A 27,789-nucleotide genomic window follows, 5' to 3' on the forward strand; every position below is an offset into this window, starting at 1 on the left:
TAAAAGGGATGATTAATAGTTGAATGGAATAAAATAAATAACAAATGTCGGAAGATTTTTATTGTGATTTTATATATAGATCAGAATAATTTTTTTATTACAACAAACTTCACTAAAAAAAAATTAAAACAAACAATATCACAAATGTACTGTCGAACTGAAATATTCTTAAATATTTAAATAAAAAATAATACTCTGAGTATATATCAAGTCTAATCTACATGGCTAAATCGGTATAAAAACTCTAGTAAAATAAATAAATACACAATTACAATAATTTACAAAATGGTAAGCTCTCAAAATCCATGTAAACGTTTTGATAAAATGTGGATCGTTTATTAAACTCAAAAAAATCAAAACTGTAAGGCTGTTTTATAATATACTATAAACATGGATAGAAAAAGTATTTTGAACCAGTTTTCCACAAAGATTTCGATAATTTAAGATCTGGAATTGAATTATTAATTGTATTAATGCTTAGGAACAGAATCAAAAGTAAAACAAAATTTTTTCAATGATCTCCCTATAAAAATCTACATATCCAATGACCTACAAATGCATTAGTTTGAAACGCACATAAGGCGAAATTTCAAGTATTTCTGGTACTCAGAAAACTGTAATGTACATGTAGAAAGAGATATTTTTCGCATTAATTACATATTTTCCCTGTAATTGCAAAAAGTCGTTTGTAAAAAATTTTATTGTGTACCACTGAACCACTAAGGCATTTCTAACTTTATTTATTAACCTTTTCACTGCGATGCCTCCTATAGTCCAGCCAATAGGGCTTCCCCAGCATGCTACGCCACACTTAAGTAGGTCTAGACAAATGTCTGGCGCACCATAATGTTACGAACGTTTCTCCGCCCTAGAGCCGGTTCTGCCTAGATATATTGCAATTCAAAAATTCGGCGAAAACGCGCCCGAAATAGAAATAATTTAAATGAACTATTTAACTTGGTCAAATAATAATAAGTGAATTATTATAAGTTAGTGTAGTGTACAGTGTTATAAATAAATTAAGAACGTAAGAGACAGAATCACCAACTAAAAAATCAACCTTTAATAGTTTCCAAAATTCTTGCTAAAAGTCTGAAATCTCTTTGGTTATAATAGAACATTTATGAAGTTTTCAACGTTTATAATTAATTTGCTTCATAATATTTTTTAATCGCAAGCTAAATAAAATCATTTCAGTCTCATTTTTTACAATTAATATGAAATGTTAATAGACACAATAATTGGTTGTGTGAAAATCTAAAACAAGAAATACGACAAAATAGGTGTAGAAATACTAAACAAGGAAGATAAGTTTAGGTGGGAGATGCCAGCACACAGAGCACAGTCGTATGTATACAAGTCTCGGTTTGTCAAACTATTTTAGAACTAAAAATGTATTGTACTGTTTCACAGAGATGTCGTAATTGGTCGAAAATTCTTATTTCAGTTGTAAAGATATATATTTCTACATTAGGTGCATCTGTTATTCATGCTCTATCCAACTAGCCAGAAAGGCACTTTTGAGTTTACAAGATTTAGTCACTGTTATGCAGAGTATATTGCTTTGTGGTTGGAATTTTCAAAATTGTTAATGGCAAATAAATTCTTCATTTAATTCAATGAATATTTGTTGGAAATGTGTGAAAGTACAATAAAACGAAATAAATATTCTCTGACACTTTTAGGTTGAAGATTACTCCTACATAATATGATGTTCACTTTCAAATATACAAATAATTAAATAAAATGTGAAAAAAATATCGTTTTTATATTCAGCATAATAATTCAGTGATATAAAATTAATGCTGCTCAAAATAAAGATAAAAAGAATTTGTATTCAAAAGACAATAGGAAATTTTATTTACAAAGATTTTTTTGTAAAGTTATCATTATCAAAATAGTACAAACTCTAATATAAATATTTACACAAAGATTTCGTTGTTAAAGGTTTGTGGACCTTAGCCTGCCATCGGTGCACCCCATATTTATATTTAAAGATCGCAAATAAACTCTTGAATGCCTAAACATAATGAAAAATAATGAATTTAGTTCCAATTATACCTAAAACAGCACAATGATTAAACATTAGAAATCTATAAGAATGTTGGTTTCAACTTTTCGATGATATTGAAACATATATCCCAGGTCTTAAATGCACGATTTTCACAAATTTTGAAAAATCAGTTTAAACTTGATTACTTTGTTATAGTTAACAGCCAAATTAAAAACTGTAAGAAACCGCCTAATTATTTTATATTATATTTGAATTATTATGAAAGGAAGTACCATTTTCCTTGATATTTATAGAGTTTAAGCATCTACTGTAGATAGATTGTAGTGGCACATGAAGTAGTTCTACCACTTTCAGAAAATCTTTATCTGAAAATAAAAGATAAAATTAACAAACATTGGTTTTACGTGTAGATAATCGTTTTTTGTACAATGAAATTCTCATATACATTAGAGTGGAAAGATTTTACTTCAATGTATTTAAAACGTAGATCAGTTTGATGTGTTTGGATAATATAAATAATAATAAAAAAATATATAAAATAAAATTTTTAAACCCAATTCAATGAATTTCTTCACATCTTTTCATTGTTTTGAATTACTGTTTTTGTTGAATATATAAAAAACCGTATTTTTGCAGTTGATTTTCCGTAAAATGTAATTAGGTTATGATATGGATAGTACAGTTAGTTAGAGTCTTACGGGAAGCCTAAATTAAAGCTAACGAAAATATGAGATCAGATTGATTAAGATGCAATTAGAGACCTGAATTTAAATATTCCTCAAAGATGTAAAATAGGAAATAGAGCAATATATAATTAAATGAAATATTAAATAATGTTTCTTATTAATTCTAGCTAGTGATTCAGCTATTCAGTTAATTTTGTTTATAGGATTGAATTTTTGACAAACGATAGTGCATTTATCAAAAAACCGATAAGATATACAATGAAGTAAAACCTACAAATTACTTTCATAATATTAACTATTAGACTAAAGGTTCAAATGCGTCTTTTTAACAAGTGAATTTTTTATAATGTGCTCACCATTCTCTGGTGTTACAATCCCATGCCTAATTAAAAAGTCCAAAGCTACGGGAGCGCTAGTAGTTTTAAAATCGGAAGTCATGATTTTGTCCAAGCACTGGTTAGCGGTAAGTAGTTCAAAAGTTTCTACTTCACCATCGGCATTTACTGGTACAAAATCCAAAGGAAGTTCTAAGTCAAATACGAATTCTGTATTGGGAAAGAGACCTCGTTCAGATTCGAAATAAAATCTGGAAATAGAAGAAACTAAAAGTATAATACAATTTTCAAAATAACCAAATAAATTCAATTCCCCGAATAAAATTCTTTATATTATCGAAAAATTTTTATCATAGATTGAAATGTTTGAAATAAGTATAACTTCCTTGCTTATTTATTATATATGCAATTTTTTGCAGTTAACTGATGACTTTTGATGATTAAGTAGGGAGTTATAAAGTATGAGTTTTTAAAAATGACTTCAGCTAAATCAAATTTAACAAACAGTAGTAAGTTACAAAGTAATAACCATATCTAACTGCGTTTACCAACAAATCATCAAAGACACTTTCCAGTACAGTCATGCAAAACATTTTAAGCACATCAACTTTTTTGGTATTAATAATGCATGTTATGAAAATACAGTTTTCCAAAATTAAATTGAGGAATGAATAACAAAGAGATTTATATTATTTTTTAATATTGTTAATATAAATTTCTTTTCAGGCATTAGCTTTTGGGTCATTAATTTTATAATTTTGGATCATTTAATTTTTTATTATATGTGTGCATAGCTGTTTCTTTTTTTTCTCCCTATAATTTGTGATAATATTATCTTTTTCTGTTAAGTACATTCTTAATTCAATCAGAAGTTGGTTATTTTCTTTGTTCAAATGTAAGTGTCCTATTCTCAATCAAATTATCTACTTTTTTTCATCTGACTTATTGTTACTGTCTTTTGCACTGTGTTTTGTTTGTCTTAAAGTGTAGTGCTCAATAACTCTTAAGTTATAGATCAACATCTATATTGCCAAATGCCAGCTACTTTGGCTACTTTTTCACCTGTTTTGCGACCTTTTATATCACATTGGCTTGGTATGCTGATAAAATTGATTTCCATTTGTTTAATCCACTAATCACTATAGCATATTTAAGAGGGTGAATAGTTCTTGGTTATATTATTTTCTAATGGAGTGAGTTAAGTTATTGCTAGGTACAACTTGCTATATTCTTCAGACCATTGTCTTCAATGCCCAAAGAATTGAAAACATCTTATAATAGATGATGTGAAATTTTGTAATCCCATTATTTTTAGTAGTGATCACAATATTTCATTTTGTAGTATTTCCTTGATAATGTCAGTTTTGGTGTGAAGACAATCTCAATATATCTGAGGAATTTACATTCCTCACAACTGTTGTTCATCATCCCCAAAAGTGAAAAGTTCTATTGTCAATGTAAATTCAAACACTATTTTTTTCTGTGGATTCTTGCAGTTTGTATCATTCATTTCTGAATAAATTTTGTTTATTTGTGTGATTTTGTTGTAGTAGCAGGTCATTAAATATTTTACTTCTTCAATTTCTTAGACCTTTTGATATGATTATGTTTTTAAAACACCTAAATTTTCATAATTAATATATTAAAAAGATTCAACTCCAACTTCACAATAATATGTTAAATAAATAATCAAATTGATAAAGACAAACTTTTGTAAAAATCAAAATTAATGGTTAAAAAATCATTGGTAGATTTAATTTAATTCCAAATCTCAATAGAAATTCGTTAATAAAAATTGAAAAAATGAAACGCATAAAAAAATTATACTTACGAAACACAACCAGCACTAACTACATTTTTTAATAATTCTACAGGTATAGATGCTTCTTCCATTGCTTCTTTATAGGCAGTTTCCAAAATTCCATGGCCTACTGATAAACCACCTCCTACCATATTGTCCCATTTTCCTTAAAAAATGAGACTAGTTGAAAACGTTTGTCAAATAATTTTGATAAAAATCAAACTAGAACAAAAAAGAAAATCTTGATTCACAATCAAGATTATATTAAAGATTAGTTGGATATAAAAATTACCTGGCCAAGTTTCTTTTGTAGAAGACCGTTTTTGGAACCAAAGACAAAGACCTGAAATAATTTTATCAATCAGTGAATCATGTTACAAGAAATCTGTCGAAAAACAGAAAGTGCAAAAGTCAACAAAAAATAATTGTACAATGTTGTAAAATAGCTAGAAATAATAAAACCGCAAGAATTTGGGCAATAGTTAGAAGAATACTTAGTCTCAATAATACACCCAAAAATATTCTCTAATATATATGTGAAATTCAATAGCTATAGAGTACAGTGTGTTTGAAAACTTATTTTTCATTACAATAAATAATAACTTTAAAAGATTTTGAATGGATAACTCATAAAATTTAGATTCATTTTTACTTGACTACCATTAAAAACAAGAGACATTAAAAATTGAAAAAAATATATTCATAAGATCTCTATAAGATTATAATTCAAATAATTGGCGTCTTTTATTTGGGTCTTTGAGACTTTAGTGATTTTTAAAAACACTCAAAATGAATTCTTTAAAAGTTATGTCAATAATCAAGATAATGTGTAAAAATAAACCTTAAAAAGAATAAAAAACATTTTATTCATAATGATGCAGCAAATTATTATTTACCTAGTAGAAATATTTAAGGAGTACCCCTCATTTTTTCTTCTAAATAATTGAACTTTTTCTTATCCATGACAATAAATTTAAAGTATGAGTATTGGTTCAGACATTAACTTATTCTTAGAAATATATCTCAGTGATTATATGTAAGAAATGTCTTACCTAATACTGGATGCCTAACATAACCATTTATATCCACTCCATAATTTGCAATTCCAAATAAACAAGTTGCTGACCTATCCATTTTTAATAAACTTTTAGAATTAAAATCAGTTCTGACCTCATAACACTAAAAATATGAAAAAAATTAGTAGATGAATTTTTGCTCTTTGCATAGTACTTTTAAATGTACCACTACTAATAAATGCTATGAATTAATATAATAGTGTCAACTTGGTCAGTGAGTCTATCTTTAATAACCATTAAAATTAAAAAAATTTACAGTAAAATGTATTGATGACTAAAAAAATTAACGCAATGTTCAATATGTTGCTTTTGGGTTCCATTCTGATCCAGAACAATTCAATTGTCACACCAGATTGGTAAGCAGTTAAACAGAGATGCATTTATTTTTTGATGTATATTCAAAAACAGATCATGAATAACGATTATTTACTCTTGCTATACAAATAATAATAATAAATCATAATCAACACTACCCCCACAAATCAAAAGTGTTTTTACAAAGTCGAACCAAAAGACATAAATTGAATTTCACTTCAATATAAAATTTTATTCTTGTGCAAGAAAAATTTGGCACTGAGAATATTTACTTGAAAGTACATAATATTAATAAATAAATACCAGGTTATCTTTGAAAACACCCACCTAATAAAATTTACTGGCATGCCATACTAATAAATATACATATTTTGTAACTGAGTATAAATAAGTTTATTGATTATATTTATAGAACTGAATTTTCTATTCATTAAACAGATATCTTTGATAAACTAGGGCACTAGCAAATTACATCAACTTTTATTTCATAAAAGCTTTGTACACTGTCCATGAGAAATTTACTATATTTTAAAAGTGTGCTAGATATTCTTTTTATGACTGAAAAATGATTTGAAATCTGGAACTTTTCAGCTCAATTGGAATTAATGATACAGAAATAGTTCACTTTTTACTAGCTATCATGAACTTTCTGTATGTTCTGTGCATAACTAGTTAAATGTAGCATTATAATAATAGAATCAAGTATGCAGAGTACACCACAGAAAGCCCTAATATTTGGCATTATGCATTAGACTTTAAGGATATACAGAAACCATAAATTTTTATGAGGTATCTGTATCATAAAATATGTCCCACTTAGAACAAACATTGACATTTTTCAGCATTGTCTCAAAGTGTACAAATAGTCTGCCAGACATTGAGTTAAACTGTGGCCTAATATCCAAACATATTGATAGATTTTGAAAAGTTCTCCTTTTGTTTATTGTCTTAAGCAATGATGAAAATATCGATTTTTCATTGCAGGTTTATTGGTAGAAAAGAAATATAAAATCAATCAGTTTTGAATAATATATTTATTAGGTGCTTAAAAATGTGAAAAATTCTCTTAAAACAATTTTTTTTTCAAGTTGGAAATTATATATACTTAATTTATGCAATTTTTATGAAAAAGCATATTCTATTCTTGAAGTTAAGTCTTTGAGCTTAACAAAACTGTAAGAGAAAATATTTTTCTTAACTATTGTATTGTACTCTGATTGCTATTATCAAAAAAATTATTCAATAAAACTGACATGTTCAATTTTTTCATTGGATCATTTATATAAAGTAATATAAAACAAAATATATTTTATTCATTTATCTTATGATTATGAGTGCTACCACCTGCGCTACATACTGACAGCAATTTTTACACAAATTATGCAACAAAAGTTATTGCAAGCTATTTTTTCAAATTTCAAAATTTAGTCATTTTTGAAGAGCTATAAGTAGTCTCATTTTAAAGATAATCTCACTGTATTTTACGGTTTTGTAAAACTCAAAGACTCGACTTTTTTTCTTAAAAAATTGTGTTAATTATGTGTTATTTCAAATTAAAGAAAATAAAATTTTTTCCATGTTAATTAAATGAGAAACTAAAATAGAAAAAGCGACCCCTTAGAGCCATATTTTATGAATAGTATTTTTTCACATTTATTAGAAACATGATTAAAAAGATGAGGGTTAGAAAATAAATTTTTTTAAAGCACCTTAATATTTATAGATACCAAAAAATTATGTATGTAATTTAAAAACAAATTATTAGAAAAGATATACTCACTTCATTTCTCCAGCCTTTTAAGGCTATAAACACATTTTCTGCTCTTAGTTCTTTAAGAACTTTTTCAACACGGTTGCTTCTTTCTTCATAGTCTCTAAAAGCAGGATTCAGTTCTACACATCCTGAAGAAACGGAAAACACCTAAAGTGAAATTAACTTTGAAAAATATTACAATAAAGAGTGAATTTATATCATTTAAAATAAGATCATATTTATTTATCCATTTTTTTATTGAGTACTTTAAAAAGACTACTGGTAAAATTTTCTGTTTTTAATTTTAACAGAAAGTAAGTGTTCATACATACCGTCGAAAACATTTAAAATAGTTTAAAAATGTAAAAAACCGAATTACTAAAAATTCATAAACTGATTAGCATGTTTTACCTCTGGATATCTCAAAAGCTGTTTCATAACATCGGGTCTAACCAAACCAACCTGGTATCCTTCGACAACAAATGGTTTGCATTCTGCTGATTTCAATCCTAAAAGATTTAAAAGAGATATTAACAAAGTTTCTATGGGTGTATCTTGAATAGATCAATAGTACAGCCATAGACGGTTTAAAATTAGGATTTGATCTACTGTTTAACTTAAATAGACATTAAAATCTATTTAAAAATAGGTAATTATGGATAAACTTACCTGACAAATAGAAACAATTAAATTTTTGTGCTAATTTAAACGTGCGAGACATTTCTGTTTTCTCTCCCAATGACATAATAAATGTTATGCTTTTATCCTGTGCGTGACAGGTGCGTAATTTATTGTGTAGTTACTTTTGGCATTATATTTTTTGTTGGCTATACGGAAAATCATTGTTAGGCAGTTTTCAAGCTGAGTACCTCAAACAAACTCCTTGCTTGAAAATGTCTTAGTTCATTACTATTTTATAGTCAGAAGTAAGTAATAATAAAATTCATATAAGCAATATAGTCACTCAATAAGAAAAGTTATTGACAGGCTGCTGGAAATTTTCTAAAAGTGATTTTGGGATTTTATTTTTCTAATGTTGTTTCCTTGTATCAGCTGCCACACATTTATTGTGACAATTAGCCGACGTGACGTGTAAAGAAACTTGTCCAAGTATTTGAACTTGCAGTTTTTATTAAAGATGAGCTCCTTTAAACGAGATCATGGAGATGATGGTGATAAATTATCCTATAAGTAATATTAACACACTGTACTAAAATTTTTATTCCAGGTGGTTCCGGTAATTTTCAAAATCTAGAGAAAACCACAGTTTTACAAGAAGCCAGAATATTCAACGAAACCAGTATAAACCCTAGAAAATGTACACCTATCCTCACCAAATTGCTATACATATTGAATCAGGTAAGTTTTTGTTATAAATTTCAAAATTTTCATGAAAACATCAGATTGTGATCCCATATTTTGTTTGTACCAAAGAACTGTACTTTTAAACGATGTTAATTTCTATTTTTAGGGTGAAACATTGAGCGTTAAAGAAGCTACAGATGTCTTCTTTGCTATGACAAAGTTATTTCAGTCTAAAGATGTGATTTTAAGAAGAATGGTATATTTGGGAATCAAAGAACTTAGTTCAATTGCTGATGATGTTATAATTGTTACATCCAGTCTAACTAAAGATATGACTGGCAAGGAAGGTAAATTTTAATTTTATTAACATTTTAAGTAATGGTATATTTATTATTGTTGTTTTTATTTATTTAAATTTTTATATAAATGTCGACATTGGGCGGGCAGTGGATGAAATTGATATATTTTTTCTACATTGAGTCTAATGACGCTAGTTTCAAAATGTAGAAGCTACTGGGATATAAATTTTCGGTTTTGTTTTACTTTACAAATAAATAAATTGAGTTAAATTGCTTTGATTTTTCTTGATTGTAGAAATATAAAAGCTAACGTTTAAATAGATAACAATTAGATTTAACCTAATAATGATTTGATCATATGATATTTCTCTACCTTATATTTGACGCCATTGCAGATATTATTTGTGACTATTACTTTTCCCCTTCAAATTTAAAATTTTAGATAGGTCTTCTTTTAGTTCTCTCTCCTGCATTTTCTTATCTATGCCCTGTCTCCAGCTTATTTGCTCTTCTCCTCATCCCTTGTAGTGTCCACTTTAGGACTTGTTTAGGTATTCTGTTGTCAAATATTCTTTGTACATGACCACATTTGGTGTTCATTTTTATATCGATTAATGTGTGTCGGACTCCAATTATTTTCATTTCATATTTCATTATTTCTTATCTTGTCTATCCTGTATTGTTTTATTGCCAAACTTCCCTGTCATATGTTGCAATGCTTTTATTGTGTTATATATTCATTAATTGTTGATATTGTTTGGTTCCATAATATTATATAACATTAATAGATTTTAATATATCATTGAATATGTATTCATCCCAATGAACCCTTCTCATTACTTGTGTGGAATCCCTAAATATTAATTTCAAATTGCTGAGGTAAAAATGATTAATTATAGTTATTAATCTAAAATATCTTGTTGATCTAATTTAGATATTCTTGCTAGATATGTATAGGGCAGCAGCTATTAGGGCACTTTGCAGTATTACAGATGCTACTATGCTACAAGCCATTGAAAGATATATGAAACAGGCTATAGTAGATAAAAATTCAGCAGTTAGCTCAGCTGCACTAGTAAGTTCACTACATATGGGCAAATTAGCACCAGAAGTTGTAAAAAGATGGGTGAATGAAGCACAAGAAGCAGTCAATAGTGATAAGTGAGTAAATTGTAATTTTAAGATGAAAATCATATCAACTGCTATCTGAATTTTACATTTTTGATTTTTTGTATCAAAATATCACATTATTTTTGTTTTTTTTTAGTGTTATGGTGCAGTATCATGCTTTAGGGCTTTTATATCGCATTAGAAAAATTGATAGATTAGCTGTGACAAAGCTAATAGCCAAATTGACAAAAACTACTTTGAGGAGTCCTTATGCAATGTGCATGTTGGTAGGTAATAATATGAAATTTTATATAGTAATTTATTTTGGTATATTTACCAGGAATTGGAACTTGTGTTTTTTCAAACCAATGCTAAACAATGTAATAAGGAAAATTAGATTCATCTATATATGTCTACCTCCATTTTATTTACATTCTACTGTTTCCTTTTATTTTTACTAGATTCCCAACAGTGGAACTACTAAGGCAATTCCATTGTAACCTTAAATTCCCCGAAAGGTAATTCCCCCCGAGACTTCCTCAGAAAATGCTATTTGGTCTCAGTTAATGTATATAAATATGATGGCGTGAAGAAGTAATATTAAATTGGACGTCAGCTTTTTAACGAACGAACGAACGAATGCAGGTTGGTTGCCATCCTCAATTGGATACCCAGATGTTGGAGTTGAGCTGAATTTTTTACTTGTGGTGTACTGGTTGAATCCTTTGGGTGTGGTTGAAACACCAACCTGGCAGCTGTAGAACTGAAATGAAAAGGGAACATAGATGGAAATTATTGAGGAAGGAACAAGTAGAAAGTACAAATTTGAATCAAAGGAGCTTATACTCTAACATATAAAGAAACTGAATTTATATTTTTTAAAATATAACCAACCAATCTGTTTTATTTGTTCTGGTCCTCAACTAAATATAAAATATGAATTTATATGAAAACTATCATACAAAATTTACTTAAAACAAAATGAAATCCATAGATAACTGGAATTTTTGTGAGCACAATAAAAAAGTAAAGAAAAACCTACCAGCGAATATAAAGGATAAAATCACCACAAATTCACTATGATTTGAAGTGTAAATAGATAGAGACTATCTGTGCTTATATACACCTCCTCCCTCTTATTAGTTGTCTAATTTTTATGATGCCGACCTCAATTTACTTTTTTTTATTTTTTGATTATGAGATAACATCTATTGACTGTTAAATTTATCGCTGTATATTGAACTGTGCTGTTTGTATACTACAGTTGTATCATTGTATTATTATAAAAATTATACTCAAATCTTCAATTGTTGTTTATGAACATCCTTGAAATCAAGCATCTGAGATGCAATATTGTATCATCAGAAAGTTAAGATTTTCATGGTATTGACATCCATAATATGAATACAATATTGATTACATAGTTGCATTACTCATTATATATTTTTGCAATTTGATTTCTCCGACATTTATTTCTCTTACAAAAATTAGATTGAGAATTAAGATTTTTATTACAATATTTACAAGCTTTTGTGTATAATTTGTGGCAATAGAATTCTTGATATTCCTACTCTCTTCTTTCTACTTTTGTCTCCACTTTGCTTTTAAAGAATGGTTGAATATCAGTTTTAATTATTATGGGCATCCAATAATCAACATAACCACTTTTTATTAGATCAGAATAACTGCCAAACTACTAGAAGAAGAAGATTCTACCAACGATTCACCATATTGCAACTACCTACTTTCCTGTCTCAGACACAAATCAGAAATGGTAGTTTATGAAGCTGCACATGCCCTTGTCAACTTGAAACATACAACTAATCGGGAGTTAACACCAGCAGTGAGCGTCCTACAATTGTTTTGTGGCTCTCCTAGACCTACACTTCGATTTGCTGCTGTTCGTACTTTAAATCAAGTAGCAACTTCTCATCCGGCCGCAGTTACAGCTTGTAACATAGATCTGGAAATTATGATTAATGATACCAACAGATCAATTGCAACTTTAGCTATAACAACTCTTCTAAAAACAGGTGACCATCACATGTATTTTACAAATATATAAATATCTTAATTATACAGGTTTCCAGAACTCTCCTGTAAATTACATATGTTAGATGGGATTAATTCACCGTTATCTAAAATTTATTTATTTATTAAAGATGCTAGTTCCCTTATGAGGATTATTTTGGATAAAAGTAAATTTGGTTAGGTAGACATACAATAAATATACATAATTAACGTTTATGAGGTGATATCAAAAATGGAAGTATGTAAAGTATTTTATTTTCAGGTGCTGAATCTTCTGTTGAGAGACTGATGAAACAGATAGCCACTTTCCTTTCAGAAATCAGTGACGAGTTTAAGGTTGTTGTAGTACACGCAATTAAAGCTCTAGCTCTAAAATTCCCAAGGAAGCACAGTTCTCTAATGAATTTTCTTTCGGCTATGCTAAGAGACGAAGGTGGCTTGGAGTATAAAGCTTCTATTGCAGGTAAATTTATTGAAACACTTTGAAAACATATTTTCTCTCATTTATTCACAGTTTATCAAATTACATAATTTTTCTTTGTTTCATTTAGATACTATAATCACGATTATTGAAGATAATCCAGATGCTAAGGAAGCTGGATTGGCTCATCTTTGCGAATTTATTGAAGATTGTGAACATGTATCTTTGGCTGTAAGAATTTTACATTTATTAGGAAAAGAAGGACCAAAAACTAAACAACCGTCTAGGTAATTAAATTAGCAATTGGAATAAAATGGAATAAAAGAAAATCAATATATATATATATATATATATATATATATATATATATATATATATATATATATATATAATAATCATATATATATATATATATATATATATATATATATATATATATATATATATATAATAATCATATATATATATATATATATATATATATATATATATATATAATAATCATATATATATATATATATATGATTATATGCAGACCATTTAGGCCCATAGCCTTGTAATTTCTCTCTCTTTTTCTCTCCAGCTCAGGATGTTTTTCTCTCCAAGGTCTTCTTCCATTACCTCCCTCTACAGTTTTCTTGGTCTACCTCTTTTTCTCTTTCCTTCTGGTATCTTCCATGCAACTCGTCTCAAGAGTTTGTTTTCGTCCATTCATTCTAAGTGATCTAGCCATTGTAACCTTCTTGTCTTTATAAACTCACTGATTGGTGACTAATTGAAAAGTGTGTAAATTTCTTGGATTGATCTTCTCTCCCATCCTCACTCTGCTTTCCTCCAAAAATTCTTCTTAGTATTATTCTCTCCCAGATTTCCAAATTTTTTTTGGTTTTATTTGTCGTTATTCAGATTTCACAGCTTTGTGTCAGGGCGGCTCTCAAAATTGTCTTAAAAATTCGAACTTTCATAGATTTGAATTTCTTTTTCCGATGTTAATATTCTTCTAAGACTGCCTGTACAGCACTTTTAACAATTCTTAGTTCAATTCCTTTTTCTTCTTGGCATTTATTATCTTCTCTGTTAGTACACCCAAATAAATGAAATTTTGTACTTCCTCGAATTCTATTAACGTCCCATCATATTTATGTACTTTGAAATTGTTTTTTTTTGCTTCCACATTTATTCTTTATTTCCATAAACTTTGCTTCGTCATTATTGAAGTGTAGGCCTATCTCTTCTGCTGCTATTATTAATAGTTTTTTTATTTCTTCAAGCTCTCTTTTGTTTCTTGCTATCAACGTCACATCATCAGCATAAGCTAAGCATTGATGACTTTTGTTAAATATCATGCCCTTTCTGTTGATACTGGCTCTTCTTATTATACCTTCCAAAGCTAGATTAAATACTACTGTTGAAAATCAATATAAATCCTTTTTTTATTACAGATATATTCGTTTTATTTATAACCGTGTTATTCTCGAATGCCCTTCAATACGAGCTGCCGCAGTTTCGGCAATGGCACAATTTGGAGCTTCTTGTCCGGATTTATTAGAAAATATACAAGTATTATTGGCTAGATGTCAGATGGATTCAGATGACGAAGTTAGAGATCGGGCTACCTATTACAGCAATATATTGAACAAAAATGATAAGAGCCTCTACAATAATTATATTTTGGATACATTGCAAGTAAGAACTTGACTATAATTCAGTAATCGTCAGTGTTAACATTTAAATGGGTATTATGGTTTAGAAGCCTAAATTTTAGGCATTTTTGAAAATAACAAAAAAAATTAAAAGCATTTAACTATCCTATTTTTATATGATATTTATTGACTTGAGAATAGAAAAAAAATTGTAAAAAAATCAGAATTTCAATAAATTACAGGCCGGTAAATTGGGGAATACAAAAAAACGGTGCACCCTGGTTGACACGATTTCAGCCCTTGTAGTGATCTTTTTTTGACCTTTCCGAATTTTTAAAAAATACTCCAAATTGAAATTTCTCACAAACCAAGGCAGACGCCGATTTGCACTAAATTTCGAAGGAATAGGTCTGTTAGAACTTGAGATAACATATCAACCACTTTGAATGCGATTGAAAATTACTCAAACATTTTAGAAAATGTAATAACATGAGAAGAATCAAATCTGCATTGAAAAGAATAAGATTTGAGTCTGTGAAAGAGAAAGCGACGTGCGTTCTGAAGAAATTGACAGACTTCTTGCACTGTTTAGAACAATGGAAGATTCACTTAGAGTAATGTAATGTTGATGTGTGATATTTTATATCACCAGTCTCGTTCTTTAATAGCCACACCTCGTATATTATTCCTGTGGTTTTGTATCAAAATGCTGTTGAAATACCTCGAACATCTTGGCTAACTCCTAATAATCCAAATGTAGGTTGAGTCTTAGGTCTAAATTAATGTTCCAAATGTGCATCAGTAAGTCGTAAGTAAACAGTATTTGTTTTCATAGAAGAGAAAATAGACAATCACGAATGTCAAAGCACAATAAAAAGTATTTCTGAGACATATTTTCTTAATAATGGGCCAATATTTTTATCTGCTAAATTCCAAAACATTTCATCGTTAAGTGTAATTTTAAACATTATCATTTTCTACAGTTATCTCCAATTTAATGTAACACATTTGGTAATAATTTTCAATTTTATTCACAAAAAATATAAAAAAATCCAACTAAAAAAATTCCTGAAATCTGGAATCAAACTCTCTCAGAAGTGTCATAGTGATGCGCAAAATGAAAAATTGTGATGTTATTATTAGAAAAGCTATCATTCAAAAAAAAATTTTATATATCTAATTCATTGATGATAGTATGTAAAAGTTGCTTGATTCTTTAGGTTTCAATTCCTGCATTAGAACGTTCTTTAAGAGAATATATTCAAACTCCTATGGATCAACCATTTGACATAAAATCGGTACCATTAGCAGCTGTTACAACAATAGAAGAACGTGAAGTGAAGCATAAACCTGAAGGTATGCTCACATCTCAAGGTAAGGAAAATGTTTTAGTTCATTATCTTTCATTAATTGTTTATATCTGTTGTACCACCTTAAATATTTTTTGTTGGTGTTTAATAGTTTTGTTTAAGTTGAAAATGAAAACAATTTTGTTCAAAAACAAAAATTTCACATATCTGATGGTACAGAGTTGCCATGTCACCAATAATGATACAATAGAGAGTCCTTTTCCTTACACACAATTAAATTAGTCCGATTATTTTATACAGATTGTTCTTTAATAAAACTAATGACTAATTTTTTTTCTTGATTAAACACTATCAAAAGTCTTTATACGTAACAACTAAATGTAAACTCCGGATAAAATTAACGCATCACTTCAATTAATCTAAATATTCACAATATATACACAAAATAAAACTTAGTTACATTGAAATAATAATACACCTACAAATTAGTCGAATATGACCTTAACACTTAATCTGTCTCATTTTTTCCATAAAAGTTTGTTTTTGCTTCAAATTAGAAAAAAAAATAAATGCATATGAATCAACCTTAAACAGTGTAGGCCCTTCTCTACTTCTTATCACTGCATTTATACGTGGCGGCATGCTTGATATCAATTTTCGACAAAAGCCCTATGAATTGGTTGTGATTAGAAACAGGGGGACTATGACTTCGAATCCTCTTTTTGAGATAGACCCATAGATGTTCTATTGGATTCATATCCGAAGTGTTGGGTGGCCACTCTAGTAAAGGGATATTGACATCATGGAAGTAGCCAATAACCTGTCTATCCACGTGAGGACGAGCGTTGTCCTGCATGAATAAAAAATTAGGCCCTACAAACGCAGCAAAAGGCATTACATGTTCGTCAATAATGTTGGGCATTCATAGAACTCTTTGCCTTTGCCAGACACGCTCACGTCCATCTGGAGCTTTAAGTATAACATTTAGTTTCATCGGAGAACAGAAACCATTTCCAATCATCAATGGTCCAATTCTGATGTAGTCTTGCAAAATTTGATCTCTGAACTTTGTATTCTTTGGTAAGCAAGGGATTTTTAGCTGGTCTTCTGTTGCTTAACCCTGCTTCATGTAAACGTCAGATATTTCGCATATCTGATAATATATTTTTTAATAGGTTGCTGGTAACTCTCCTGTTTCTGAGAGCACGTTGTCTCAAAAATTGATCATCAGTTTAATTAGTGCAACGTTTTCGCCCTTGTCCAGGTCTTTGATGGTATAAACCCGTTTCAATATGTCGCCTCACTATGGGACTGATACTAGAATTATGTTTTCCTAACAAACCAGCAACATGTCGCTTTGAATATCCTTCATTCAGGAGAGTCAATGCTCGTAGTGCTTCCTCCACGGACAAATTTATATATACTTTATATACTCCCAAATGAACTTCCAAACATGCATGTAATAAAAACAATTACTATCAACAGCTTGCTTATAACAGAAACTTTGCTTTAATCAGCACAATTTAAGAAAATGTTAACACAGTTTTAGTCTAAAACGAGGTTTAACATGAATTAGTCAAAACAAGATTATGTGATACTATAGTTGAGTTAAAAACAACTGTCACTGTCAAACAAGGTCCATGGCCTACTTGTCGTCCAGTAAGTTATCAATAAATAAAGAATATCGAGAAAAATATGAGTGATGCGTTAATTTTGTCCAGGAGTTTAGTAATTTGGATTAGTTCAGTGACCATAATGAGTTGATTGATTATAGTCTTATTATTAATCTTTTATAATATGAATCAAATTTTAATTACAGGTCCCATTCGTCCAGCTCCGGTTTCACGTGAAGAAAACTTTGCAGAAAAACTTTCTGTTATTCCTGGCATACAACAACTTGGTCCACTGTTTAGAAGTTCTGAAGTTGTAGAACTTACTGAATCCGAAACAGAGTATTATGTCAGGTGTATTAAGCACTGTTTTGCCCATCATGTGGTCCTTCAATTTGATTGTCTGAACACTTTAGCAGACCAACTATTGGAAAATGTTAGGGTTAGTATTACAATAGATTTTATCTCTTTTTATTCAACTATAAATAGCTTTGATCAAATGTAATTGATTAATGTATGAATTACTAGCTACCTGACTCACATTATTGAAATTTTTTTGTCACAAATTTGTTCACCTTTCTAAAAAATTTAAAAGCAAGTATAAGTCAATCTTATTAAATTAATGATCTACTGTGGATTAAAATAGCAAACGAATGATCACAATTTGTGATTATGTTATCACAAATTTAGATATACACTTTTAACACCATATGTTTTGGTTGTCTGGACGCGCATTGGTATTTGTGTTGTATATGTATTAAGAAAACTTATTTTTAGGTGGATTTAGAACCTAGCGAAGGTTTCGAATTATTGGCTCAAATCTCGTGTGAAAAGTTACATTATAATGAAATGGGTACTACATATGCAGTTCTAAAGTTCCCTCACGATGATTTACCTAGTTGTGTTGGAAATTTTGGTGTAGTATTGAAATTTATTGTCAAAGACTGTGATCCCGCTACTGGAGTACCAGACTCTGACGAAGGTAAAAATGATTTCTTCAATTTACATATTTTTTTTACAATATACTGTTTTATTCAACAGGATACGATGATGAGTACATACTAGAAGATCTTGAAGTAACATTAGGCGATCAAATTCAGAAAATTTCTAAAGTTAATTGGGCGGCAGCTTGGGAAGAAGCTGCTTCGACTTGTGTAGAAAAAGAGGATACATACTCGTTAAGCTCGATGAATTCTTTGAATGATGCAGTTAAAAACATTATACAGTTCCTTGGCTTGCAACCTGCTGAAAGAACTGATAAGGTGCCGGAAGGAAAATCTACACATACATTGTTACTTGCAGGTGAGAAAAATAAATTTGATGAGATTAAAATTCGTCGCAAATGGTAACATTGCACTGCAACCTGAAACTTTTGTTGAGCTCCCTTATTAGAGTCTCTTTTTGACATTTACAGCTTTCCTTTCAGTTCAAGAATACTAACAAACCAGTATCTACTGTGGATCTCTATTCCTACAAGTTTGTCCGAACATTTTTTGCGCATTCTAGAACTAGGTGTACTGAAGTTTCTTCCTTGACCTCTATGAGCTTACCTCGTTAGGTGCTTCGTGCTTCTTGAAGTGGCAGTGCTCTACAAGGAAACTAGTGAGATGATGTGGCTTGGTTTTTATTGGGGTTCAAAGACTCTTCAATAAAAATATATAAAAAGGTTTGAAGGAACTTTTCGGAGTGATCTAGCTTTTGGATGTCCTTCTTTTTCTGAACTCCAATTCCACAAAATGCGTTTATCAAATTTTCTTTGGAATGTCAGATAAATGAGGAAATATAAATACAGTATCTAAGATATGATTGGATGAAAGTTGTTATTTCTTTTTCGGAGTAAAATAATACTTTATGTGATATAGACAATTATTTTCAGGTGTGTTCAGAGGAGGTATTGATATTTTAGTTCGAGCAAAACTAGCTTTATCAGATGGCGTGACCATGCAACTAACTGTCAGATCACCTGATCCAGATGTAGCAGAGCTAATAACTTCATCTGTAGGTTAAGTGATCACTTGAAGTATTTATAATAATTTGTAATAATTATTGCAAAAATGTATATGTATTTTGTTTTATTAAATTTTTATTATAAAAATATATTTTAAGAACTAGTATATTGAAGTTTTATTGTTCTCATTCCATTGAATTCTATAAAATCACAAAAATAGATATAAAAAGTGGAAGAACTATATTAGTTGATGGAGACAAGGTCACAAAAGAACTGTAAAGATATAAGGATCAAAAGACAAAAACAAGTATTGATTGAAAAAAGGAAAACTAAATATTGTTAAGGCTATAATCTAACAACTTTAAAATATTGTTTATACTAAAAATTGATTATCTTGCGCTTTCGCTATTTCCTCTTTGAATGTCGAAATGGTTTCTTTCGCCAATTTTAATTTATTTTTCAAAAGTCCAATTTCATTCCGGATCTTCTGCTTGGCCTCTAGGATATTTTTCAACGTCTTTTCTTTCTTTTCTTCAACTAAAAAGTATAATTCGTTAATGTCTTTAAATGCATTTTAATTTAGCAATAGTGACTGAGGGTTACCGTGATTGAATTTGTCAATAGAGGTGTTGGTGTTACGAAGGTCTCAAAAATGACATACAAAATGATACTATTTGATTTGTGGGGCTTTAATGCATAATCGTCAGGGTTCTTACAAATTCTCAATGTTTTGAGGGGGTATAGCTGTGAATCGCTAATTGCATGAATTATAGTACACCTATCTCTTTGCCATCATCTTATTAGTTGTTTAAATATCTGGAAATTATTTAGAATTGGGGCTGCAGGCAAAAAACTTTCCCCACCTGGAAATTATTTTGTTAGGTAGAATTACATAATTGAAAATAGGGAGACATGTTTTATGGGGTTAAAACGAAAAAAAAAAACGTGATTTTTAGGTTAGGTCGCTGAAAAAAAATTTTCCCCGTCTGTAAACTATTTTGTTAGGTAGAATTTGATAATTGAAGGTGGAGAGACATTTATAATGAGGTTCCAACGAAAAAAAACACGACTTTTAGGTTAAGTCGCTCTAAAAAAACTTTCTCCGCTTGCAAACTATTTTGATAGGTAGAATTTGATAATTAAAAATGGGGGAGACATGTTTTATGGGGCTTCAATATAAAAAAAAAACAGTTTTTAGGTGTAGGTATAGCTTAACTTCGAAAAATAAAGTGATAAGGAAGATTGAAGATAATGCGGGAGGAGTGTTTAAAGGAAATAAATACTTTGATAATTACAAAATTATTTATTCCCTTTAAACACTCACCCCTGCTTTACCTTCCATTCTCTTTTTCACTTATCTAATTCTACCTAGGAAATAGTTTTTAGAGCGATTTTTACCTGGAGCCTCAATTCTAAATAATTACCCACTACCCCTTTTAGAACTGGGTATACGTATCGTGATTACTCGATTCAGATTTCTTTCTATGTAACCCTTTACTATTTTAATAAGTGCTGATGAATAAATCTTGAACTTATATTCCGTGGTCGCAGTAGCTCTATATCGAACGGATCCAATTTCTGTTTAGGGTTAACTTTAGGTTGGATTCACCCTAGCATAGGTTATTAGATTATCTTAATTTCGCTTTTTGAACTAGATTTATAAATTACATGAAACTGAAGTTCATTTATAAAAACATCTCATTTTACGAAAAGTGTCATTTTCCTGAATTATTAGCGAATTAAGATAACCTAACCTACGCTATGGTAAATCCAACCTAATCGAAGCTGAAGTTAACCTAACAAAAAAATGGATCCGTTTCTCAATCTGCTTAACATCAGGTTCTAATTAGAATATAAATTAAAGTTGAATAAGTAAAAACATCGAAACAATTATTATTTTAATCTTTGTCTCACGTCTTTCCTCTCTTCAGCCAAGATTTCCAAAAAGTATCCAGTTCAAAAAGTCGCACCGGAAGGCAACTTTTGACGTCAATTTTTGATATGTGAACTTCGATAAATAAATTCTACAACCTCAAAAACGCTAAACTAACGTGTGTTTATTATTAAACGGGACAGATAGAGAAGTTTGGACGAAATTTTTAAGAACATGAGCAAATAGGTTAATTGAAGAAAAAAACATTAGATTTATTGTTACGAAAGTCAAAGTCTACAAAAAGATCGTTGTAGAATTGACTGGTAATTGAAAGGAAAAATGATATAGAGAGTTCGTTTCCAATTCCTAAATCCAGTGCAAAAAGCCAAAGCAAAGCAACAGGACAGGTAGTGAAATATAGCCTTGTCTACCCCGTATCGATTTGAATAATTTATAATACATTTTTGAAATAAATTCAGCAAGGGATATATCGCAAATTGAAAAAATGGAAATGGTATCACTCAAAGTTTCACCTGTATCATATATTATTATTTAAAAAATAGTAAATCTTCCAACTGTTTATTTAGTCAATAATGAATATAAAATAAATTATGAGCGTTTACGATGAGCCATAATTAAATATACGTCCAATGGAGCGCTTAGACACATCCAATACTTGTCTCTTGCAATAATGACGTGTCGTTTGTTTTGAATTGTAAATTCTTTTGTCTGGTATTCATTTAGCGAAAATGTCAATTAAAATGTCCCAAATGACAATTCAGTATGAGACAAAAAACACGAAATTAATCAATTCACCCCTTTCTATAGAACAAAATCAAAAATTCGAAACGAGAATAAAACGTGAAAAAAGATATTCAGGAATTTTCAAACCCTGCAAAAAGGATGGAAAAATTATCGCGCACGGAGCTTCAGTGGAAGATTTAATTTCAGGAAATTTATCAAGTGACGATATAAAAAGTGGATTGCAATCTTCCAAACGAAAAAATGCTTCTTATACCGATATTTCGATTACATCGGTGAGTGACCTTAAATTTCGAAACAAACATTTTCACTTATTGTTTCATATATTACGCACGAAATATCGATTAAATTTTTCTTATGGTTTCGGAAATATCCAAATTTCGTTTTCAATCCTAATTATCTATTCCATATCAAGTCACTTCTAGTATAAACTGTGGGAAACAAAAATATATCTATGGCATGTGAAGTATCGTATTATCAATGTTAAATATATATATATATACATTGATAATACAATATATATACATATATATATATATATATATATATATATATATATATATATATATATATATATATATATATATATATCACAATCATTTATATTTCTAACATTGTGTGAATTCATTGTTTTTTTTCTAGACAATAAGAGATATTAATTTTAATACAGCTGAACATGTTGCAACAAAAGATTACGAATTTCAAACTCATCTACATGTGTATCATAAAAGAAAATGTCCAATGAAAAATGATCAAAAACATCAGAGGTACTCCTTAGAAAATCCCATGGAAGGAACATATTCAAATTTGTATAAAGAACTGAGTGAAATATCAAATAAGCAAATGGTTCGAGAAAATTATTTAAACGATGATAAAGAAAAATATAAAAACGTCTCAACCAATGTCACCTACCATAAGAAACATGCAGATTTTGAGGATGAGATACACTATGAAACAATTAAAAATTATAAACCAAGAAAATCAACTGTAAGGGGTTTTTGTTTTTATATTTAAGTTAATTTATCAATTAGTGTGATTAGGGGCAGATGAAATGTGTGTTCCTTCGTTAAGTAATATTTTTTCCAAGACAAATTTTTCATTTTATGAATCAAAAATTAGATTTGATACAATAATAAATTTGAAGACAAAAAGTTGTGTGATTAAGTATAGGCTAAGTTGACCAAAATCCCAGGATTATCAAAACACAATTGCATAAAAACAACAAAACACATAGAAAAATGACAATAACAAATAAAACAAACATAACTCTTATAATAATGTAGCCCCAATCCTCCAATATTTGTCAACTTTTGTAAAGTCTTCCTCAACCTGCAAAGCTATTAACCACTAACAAGATCGCATACTAAACATAACTAAACATACTGTTCAAATATTCAATACCATTCAAATGAAATATTCCCAACTATCTTCATAATGAAAATTTTAATTATTAAACTATTAACATTAATTTATTTAGTTAATTCCTCCGACTTTATTTTAGATCTAAAATAAATTGATGAATATATAAAATTTGTCAAAGAAAACTGTGACGTGTTAAATAACATTCATATTGTAACTCAACACATCTAAGCAACTGAAAAAAATGTAGAAATGTTATTGTATCATATAACATTATAATTCTTCCCAACAATAGACTTTAGTCTCATAGATTCTTCTTTTCATATAGAATAAAAACTCAACCAAAGAAAACATGAAGAAAAATCAAATAGTAGTTACAAATAGTACATCCAAAATTAATATCAAACAATCCAAATTTGAATTTCGGAGAAAGGAAAATGTTATTCGAAAGTCTTTGAACAAAAAAGATTTTTCTGAACTACCACCAAAAACTGATGAAAATATAAATACAATGTGTAATCTAACTCTAAGTATGGAATATCCTTCAATTGAAGAACTTTGTCAAATAAAGAAATCTAATGAGGAACAGAAGAAATCTGAAACAATGTCAAGTAAAGAATTAAAATTTGAAAACAACTGGTATGAACGTCCTGAGATTTTGAAATATTATACAGACAAGACCGTAAACAAGTTCAACAATCTGGAAACGATTTTTGAACAACCAAAAGGTGAGTAATATTTTTATTATGACAAAACTATATTTTTCCTGAACACTGTTTACTAACACCTCATCAATATTCACAATTATACTATTCTCAAACTTTTTGTGAGTATTGATATAGTGGCACTAAACACTACTTCCTTATGAATATAACATATAGTTTCAGAAATTCCAACTTCGGTTAAATTTGTATTATGAAATAAAATGCAAAACATATTGTGCAATAAAAAGTAGCTTATTTGAACTAACTAAATTTCTTGTTCTCATTTCAGGCGAAAATATAATGGGCAAACGTAAACTGAAGAGATATTTGAATTTGGAAGAAGTGTTCAACACAAAAAAACAATTCAAACGAAGAATTAAAGCAAGAAAATTGAATCCCCGTTTTAGAATGGAACCTTTGCATTTGGATGAATTGAAAATAGATATGTTGAAAGAGAAAGATTTTTTTGGCTAGATTTTTTTTCAGATTGGTTTTATGAAATGTCACTTACAACCTGTATTAGGTTTGATACCCAATTAATAATAAAAATATTTGCATTAAATACAGAATACACAAGCTGATACTTTTGAATTGATGTCTTTGATTATGATGTTTTAAAAATGCATTGTGTAGATCAATTCATGATTTGGAATACCATTTAATAAAATTTGAGATTTTTTTATTCATTGCTAATTTACTATTTTTCATAGAAACTGATTTTTATATTTTTTAATTTTAACCATATTAAATTGTTAACAAAACTGCAATTCATTTCACTGTATTCTTAAAAAACCACAAGAGAATGATGTCTTCTGCTTACCTAAGATAGAACACATAATACTGGTGGTTTTGTAACTATTATTACTTCAATTGAAGGTTATTCTTTCCCCTGTAACTTGACCTTTACATATATGATAACGCAATATAATTTTTGAACTATCAAATTAATTAGTAAAACTTTCAAGATTTCCTGTGTGTGTGTACTCTAGAGTTTCGTAGTGTCCCACACTTTGAGAGAATGTAGATAAAGGTTTCATCCTGCTTTATCTACTAAGTCTAGCATCGTCAGGTCTGACAGGTCTACTGTTAGTTTTTATAGGTTGCTCTTACTTAGGCTGATACATTCAGCAGAACTTGGTTATATTTTCCCAGGAGAGTATTTGCATGTCTCATCCCCTGTAGGGGTCCTATCTACATTCTTTTCCAGTGCTTTTTCCATTGTTATGTGGCTGAAGGCTCAGGTCCCATGACTTGCCTTCCCCGCTTTAGTGAGCTTATCAGCTATTTCATTTCCCTACATTCCAATGTGTCTCAAAATCCATTCATTTCTCCTGCTTAGCTCGTTTCATTTGTTGAGGCATTCCCAAACTAGTTTAGATTTTATGACATTAGAGCTCTAATGGCTACTTGACTATTGGACAGGATGATGATCTCTTGTTTGTAATAGTTCCTATATACATTGAATAAATTGAACTGGATGGACATATTTTTCAATTTCTATGTATGGTATTTTGATCCTACTTGCTTCTACAGCTTAATATTGAGATTAATTTTTTCTCAAAGCTAAATTTTTTTGGTATTTTGTCTTGAGGCATGTCCCAGGTTTGATCATTTTTTAAGCACGGTTTTTCCTTATTAATTCCTTCTGTGAATATTCTGAGTGCCGTTTTTCCGCCATGTTTTCCAATACTAAATGGAGAGGTAGGAGATTTATAGAATCACTTCTACTGTAGCTGTGGGCATATCATAGCCCAGGTTGCACATGAGCAAGACAGTCTGTACTTTTGAGAGATTGCTCCTTGTGAAAGTAGTAGTTCAAGTATCTCCGAACTACTGCCGTATAGGTGATGATTGGTCTCACGATTGCAGTGTACATCCTCAGTGGGATCTTTGGGTTACAACCCCAATTCCTCCTTGCGAAGTTTGTTCCAGAGGAGTTTACTATCTAGTCCCAGATCTTTCCCCCTCTGTTTTCCACTCAGTGGGTTGCCTGTCTGGCTTGATTCGTTTGAGTTTTTTCTCCCTAGTAAAGGCAATTAGGTAGGTCTCTTTTAGGTTGACATTTAGTCTCACTGATCGACACCACCTTCTTCTGTCACAGAGTGTATTCTCAAAGCTCCCTCTCCCATAGATAACTATATCATCTACTACTAAACTCCACATTAGTGGCGATGCCAACCATGTGGAGGTTGTCCTATATCCTCCTCTTTTGTCTAATTTTCTTTTGACAGATTCATGTGTAGAATTGTCAAAGGCGCCTTATATGACTTAGAAGGAACATATTACACTTTCTTTATTCGTCAGAGCATTCTGAATTACGTTTGTAAATTGTACCAGTGCAGTCTCCATAGATTTGCCTAAGATAATTTTGTATACATATGTCATATACATATTTGATCAACATATTTTATGCAAAAATAAATAGTTTCCTCTTAAAGAATCATTCTCAAGTGATAGTCTTTTTTGTTTGAAGAGAGTATCAGAAGTTAACCATCATAAAAACTTAGAACCAATTTTCAACATAAAAATGTGTACATATACTCACAGTTTGTATTATGTTCCCATCTTGCTAAAGTTAAATGCTTTGTGTTAGTCAACAAATGATGCATTAACTGTGTTGGATCTTGAAAAATGATTTCATCATAACTTTCTGATACTAAACCTTTGCTTTGTTCTATACCAATGTCTTGGGTGCTACTTGAATGAAAGAGTTTTAGTATATGATACATTGTAACCTGGAACAAATAAGTTTGTTTACTTATCAAATGGATTTTATTAAGTTTTGCTTTACTATAGTGTTTGTTAGCAGTTTATATTTGAAGATTTAAGAATAGGGAAATATATCTTACCGGTCGTTCATTTGGATCATGAAAATATATCTTAATTACAATTTCAAACTCTCCCCAACCAGTTTCGCTTAGTTCGTAAGGTGGTTTAACAACTATTCGGTTTGGATTTACATAACTTTCGTGTAGTTTAAATTGAACTTTTTTTACATAGGTTGACATATCTTCATTATTGTAAGGTTTTACATACACAGTCCACTGATGTGTGTGACCGTCTTCTTCACGTTTTTTCCCAAAATACCTGGCCACGTTCCCATATACTATAGGTTTTACTATGCAGATACCCTAAAGCACAGTTTGACATAATTTGTATTTAATTTTAGTCAATTGCAATATATACCTTCATTCTACCTCCAGAATCTGGACCAAAATCAGTGGGTAAACTCATTTTTTTTTATTTTTCAAACCATGTGTTAGTTTAACTAAATATATGCCGTAAACAAAATTTATGTACGATTTAAAAATTTAAATTTTGTGGTTATATTTATACAAACTCATTTGATATAGCAACCAGTCATAAGTCTCTTACGCCATAGACAAATTCACATTTAGATTTTGAAATCAAATTTCTGTGATGATTGACAACAA

General features: G+C 29.6%; 4 protein-coding genes across 6 annotated transcripts; 2 read left to right on the forward strand and 2 right to left on the reverse strand.

The window, feature by feature from the left end:
- Positions 1-11: 11 nt before the first annotated feature.
- LOC130443271 (uncharacterized) lies at positions 12-8,959 on the reverse strand. 3 transcript variants are annotated; one of them, XM_056777825.1, is made up of 9 exons: positions 8,650-8,801; positions 8,392-8,489; positions 8,008-8,148; positions 5,889-6,015; positions 5,129-5,179; positions 4,867-5,002; positions 3,057-3,286; positions 2,287-2,379; positions 12-2,061 (listed from the first exon to the last, which is right to left on the reverse strand). In XM_056777825.1, exons 1-9 carry the CDS (start codon positions 8,723-8,725, stop codon positions 2,021-2,023), a joined length of 993 nt encoding a protein of 330 aa, XP_056633803.1. In that variant the 5' UTR covers positions 8,726-8,801; the 3' UTR covers positions 12-2,020. The 3 variants fall into 3 exon arrangements, with proteins under 3 accessions (XP_056633803.1, XP_056633805.1, XP_056633804.1); XM_056777827.1 differs by having other exon boundaries at positions 13-2,020; positions 8,650-8,800; XM_056777826.1 differs by having other exon boundaries at positions 13-2,379; positions 8,650-8,959.
- On the forward strand, positions 8,818-19,823 carry LOC130443268 (coatomer subunit gamma). The gene is made up of 14 exons (XM_056777822.1): positions 8,818-9,152; positions 9,209-9,339; positions 9,452-9,632; positions 10,532-10,745; positions 10,852-10,981; positions 12,370-12,727; positions 12,988-13,188; positions 13,277-13,433; positions 14,589-14,832; positions 16,010-16,163; positions 17,919-18,151; positions 18,487-18,691; positions 18,751-19,011; positions 19,586-19,823. Exons 1-14 carry the CDS (start codon positions 9,119-9,121, stop codon positions 19,714-19,716), a joined length of 2,634 nt encoding a protein of 877 aa, XP_056633800.1. The 5' UTR covers positions 8,818-9,118; the 3' UTR covers positions 19,717-19,823.
- On the reverse strand, positions 19,765-27,774 carry LOC130443273 (YEATS domain-containing protein 4). Its single transcript, XM_056777828.1, has 4 exons — positions 27,542-27,774; positions 27,205-27,486; positions 26,901-27,090; positions 19,765-20,194 (listed from the first exon to the last, which is right to left on the reverse strand). The coding sequence occupies exons 1-4, from the start codon at positions 27,587-27,589 to the stop codon at positions 20,031-20,033; spliced, it is 684 nt and encodes a 227-aa protein (XP_056633806.1). The 5' UTR covers positions 27,590-27,774; the 3' UTR covers positions 19,765-20,030.
- Positions 22,218-25,116, forward strand: LOC130443270 (uncharacterized). The gene is made up of 4 exons (XM_056777824.1): positions 22,218-22,567; positions 22,935-23,279; positions 23,980-24,379; positions 24,645-25,116. The coding sequence occupies exons 1-4, from the start codon at positions 22,280-22,282 to the stop codon at positions 24,827-24,829; spliced, it is 1,218 nt and encodes a 405-aa protein (XP_056633802.1). The 5' UTR covers positions 22,218-22,279; the 3' UTR covers positions 24,830-25,116.
- Positions 27,775-27,789: the final 15 nt, after the last annotated feature.

This window comes from Diorhabda sublineata, chromosome 4 (genome assembly GCF_026230105.1).
Source record: "Diorhabda sublineata isolate icDioSubl1.1 chromosome 4, icDioSubl1.1, whole genome shotgun sequence".
NCBI lineage: Eukaryota > Metazoa > Arthropoda > Insecta > Coleoptera > Chrysomelidae > Diorhabda > Diorhabda sublineata.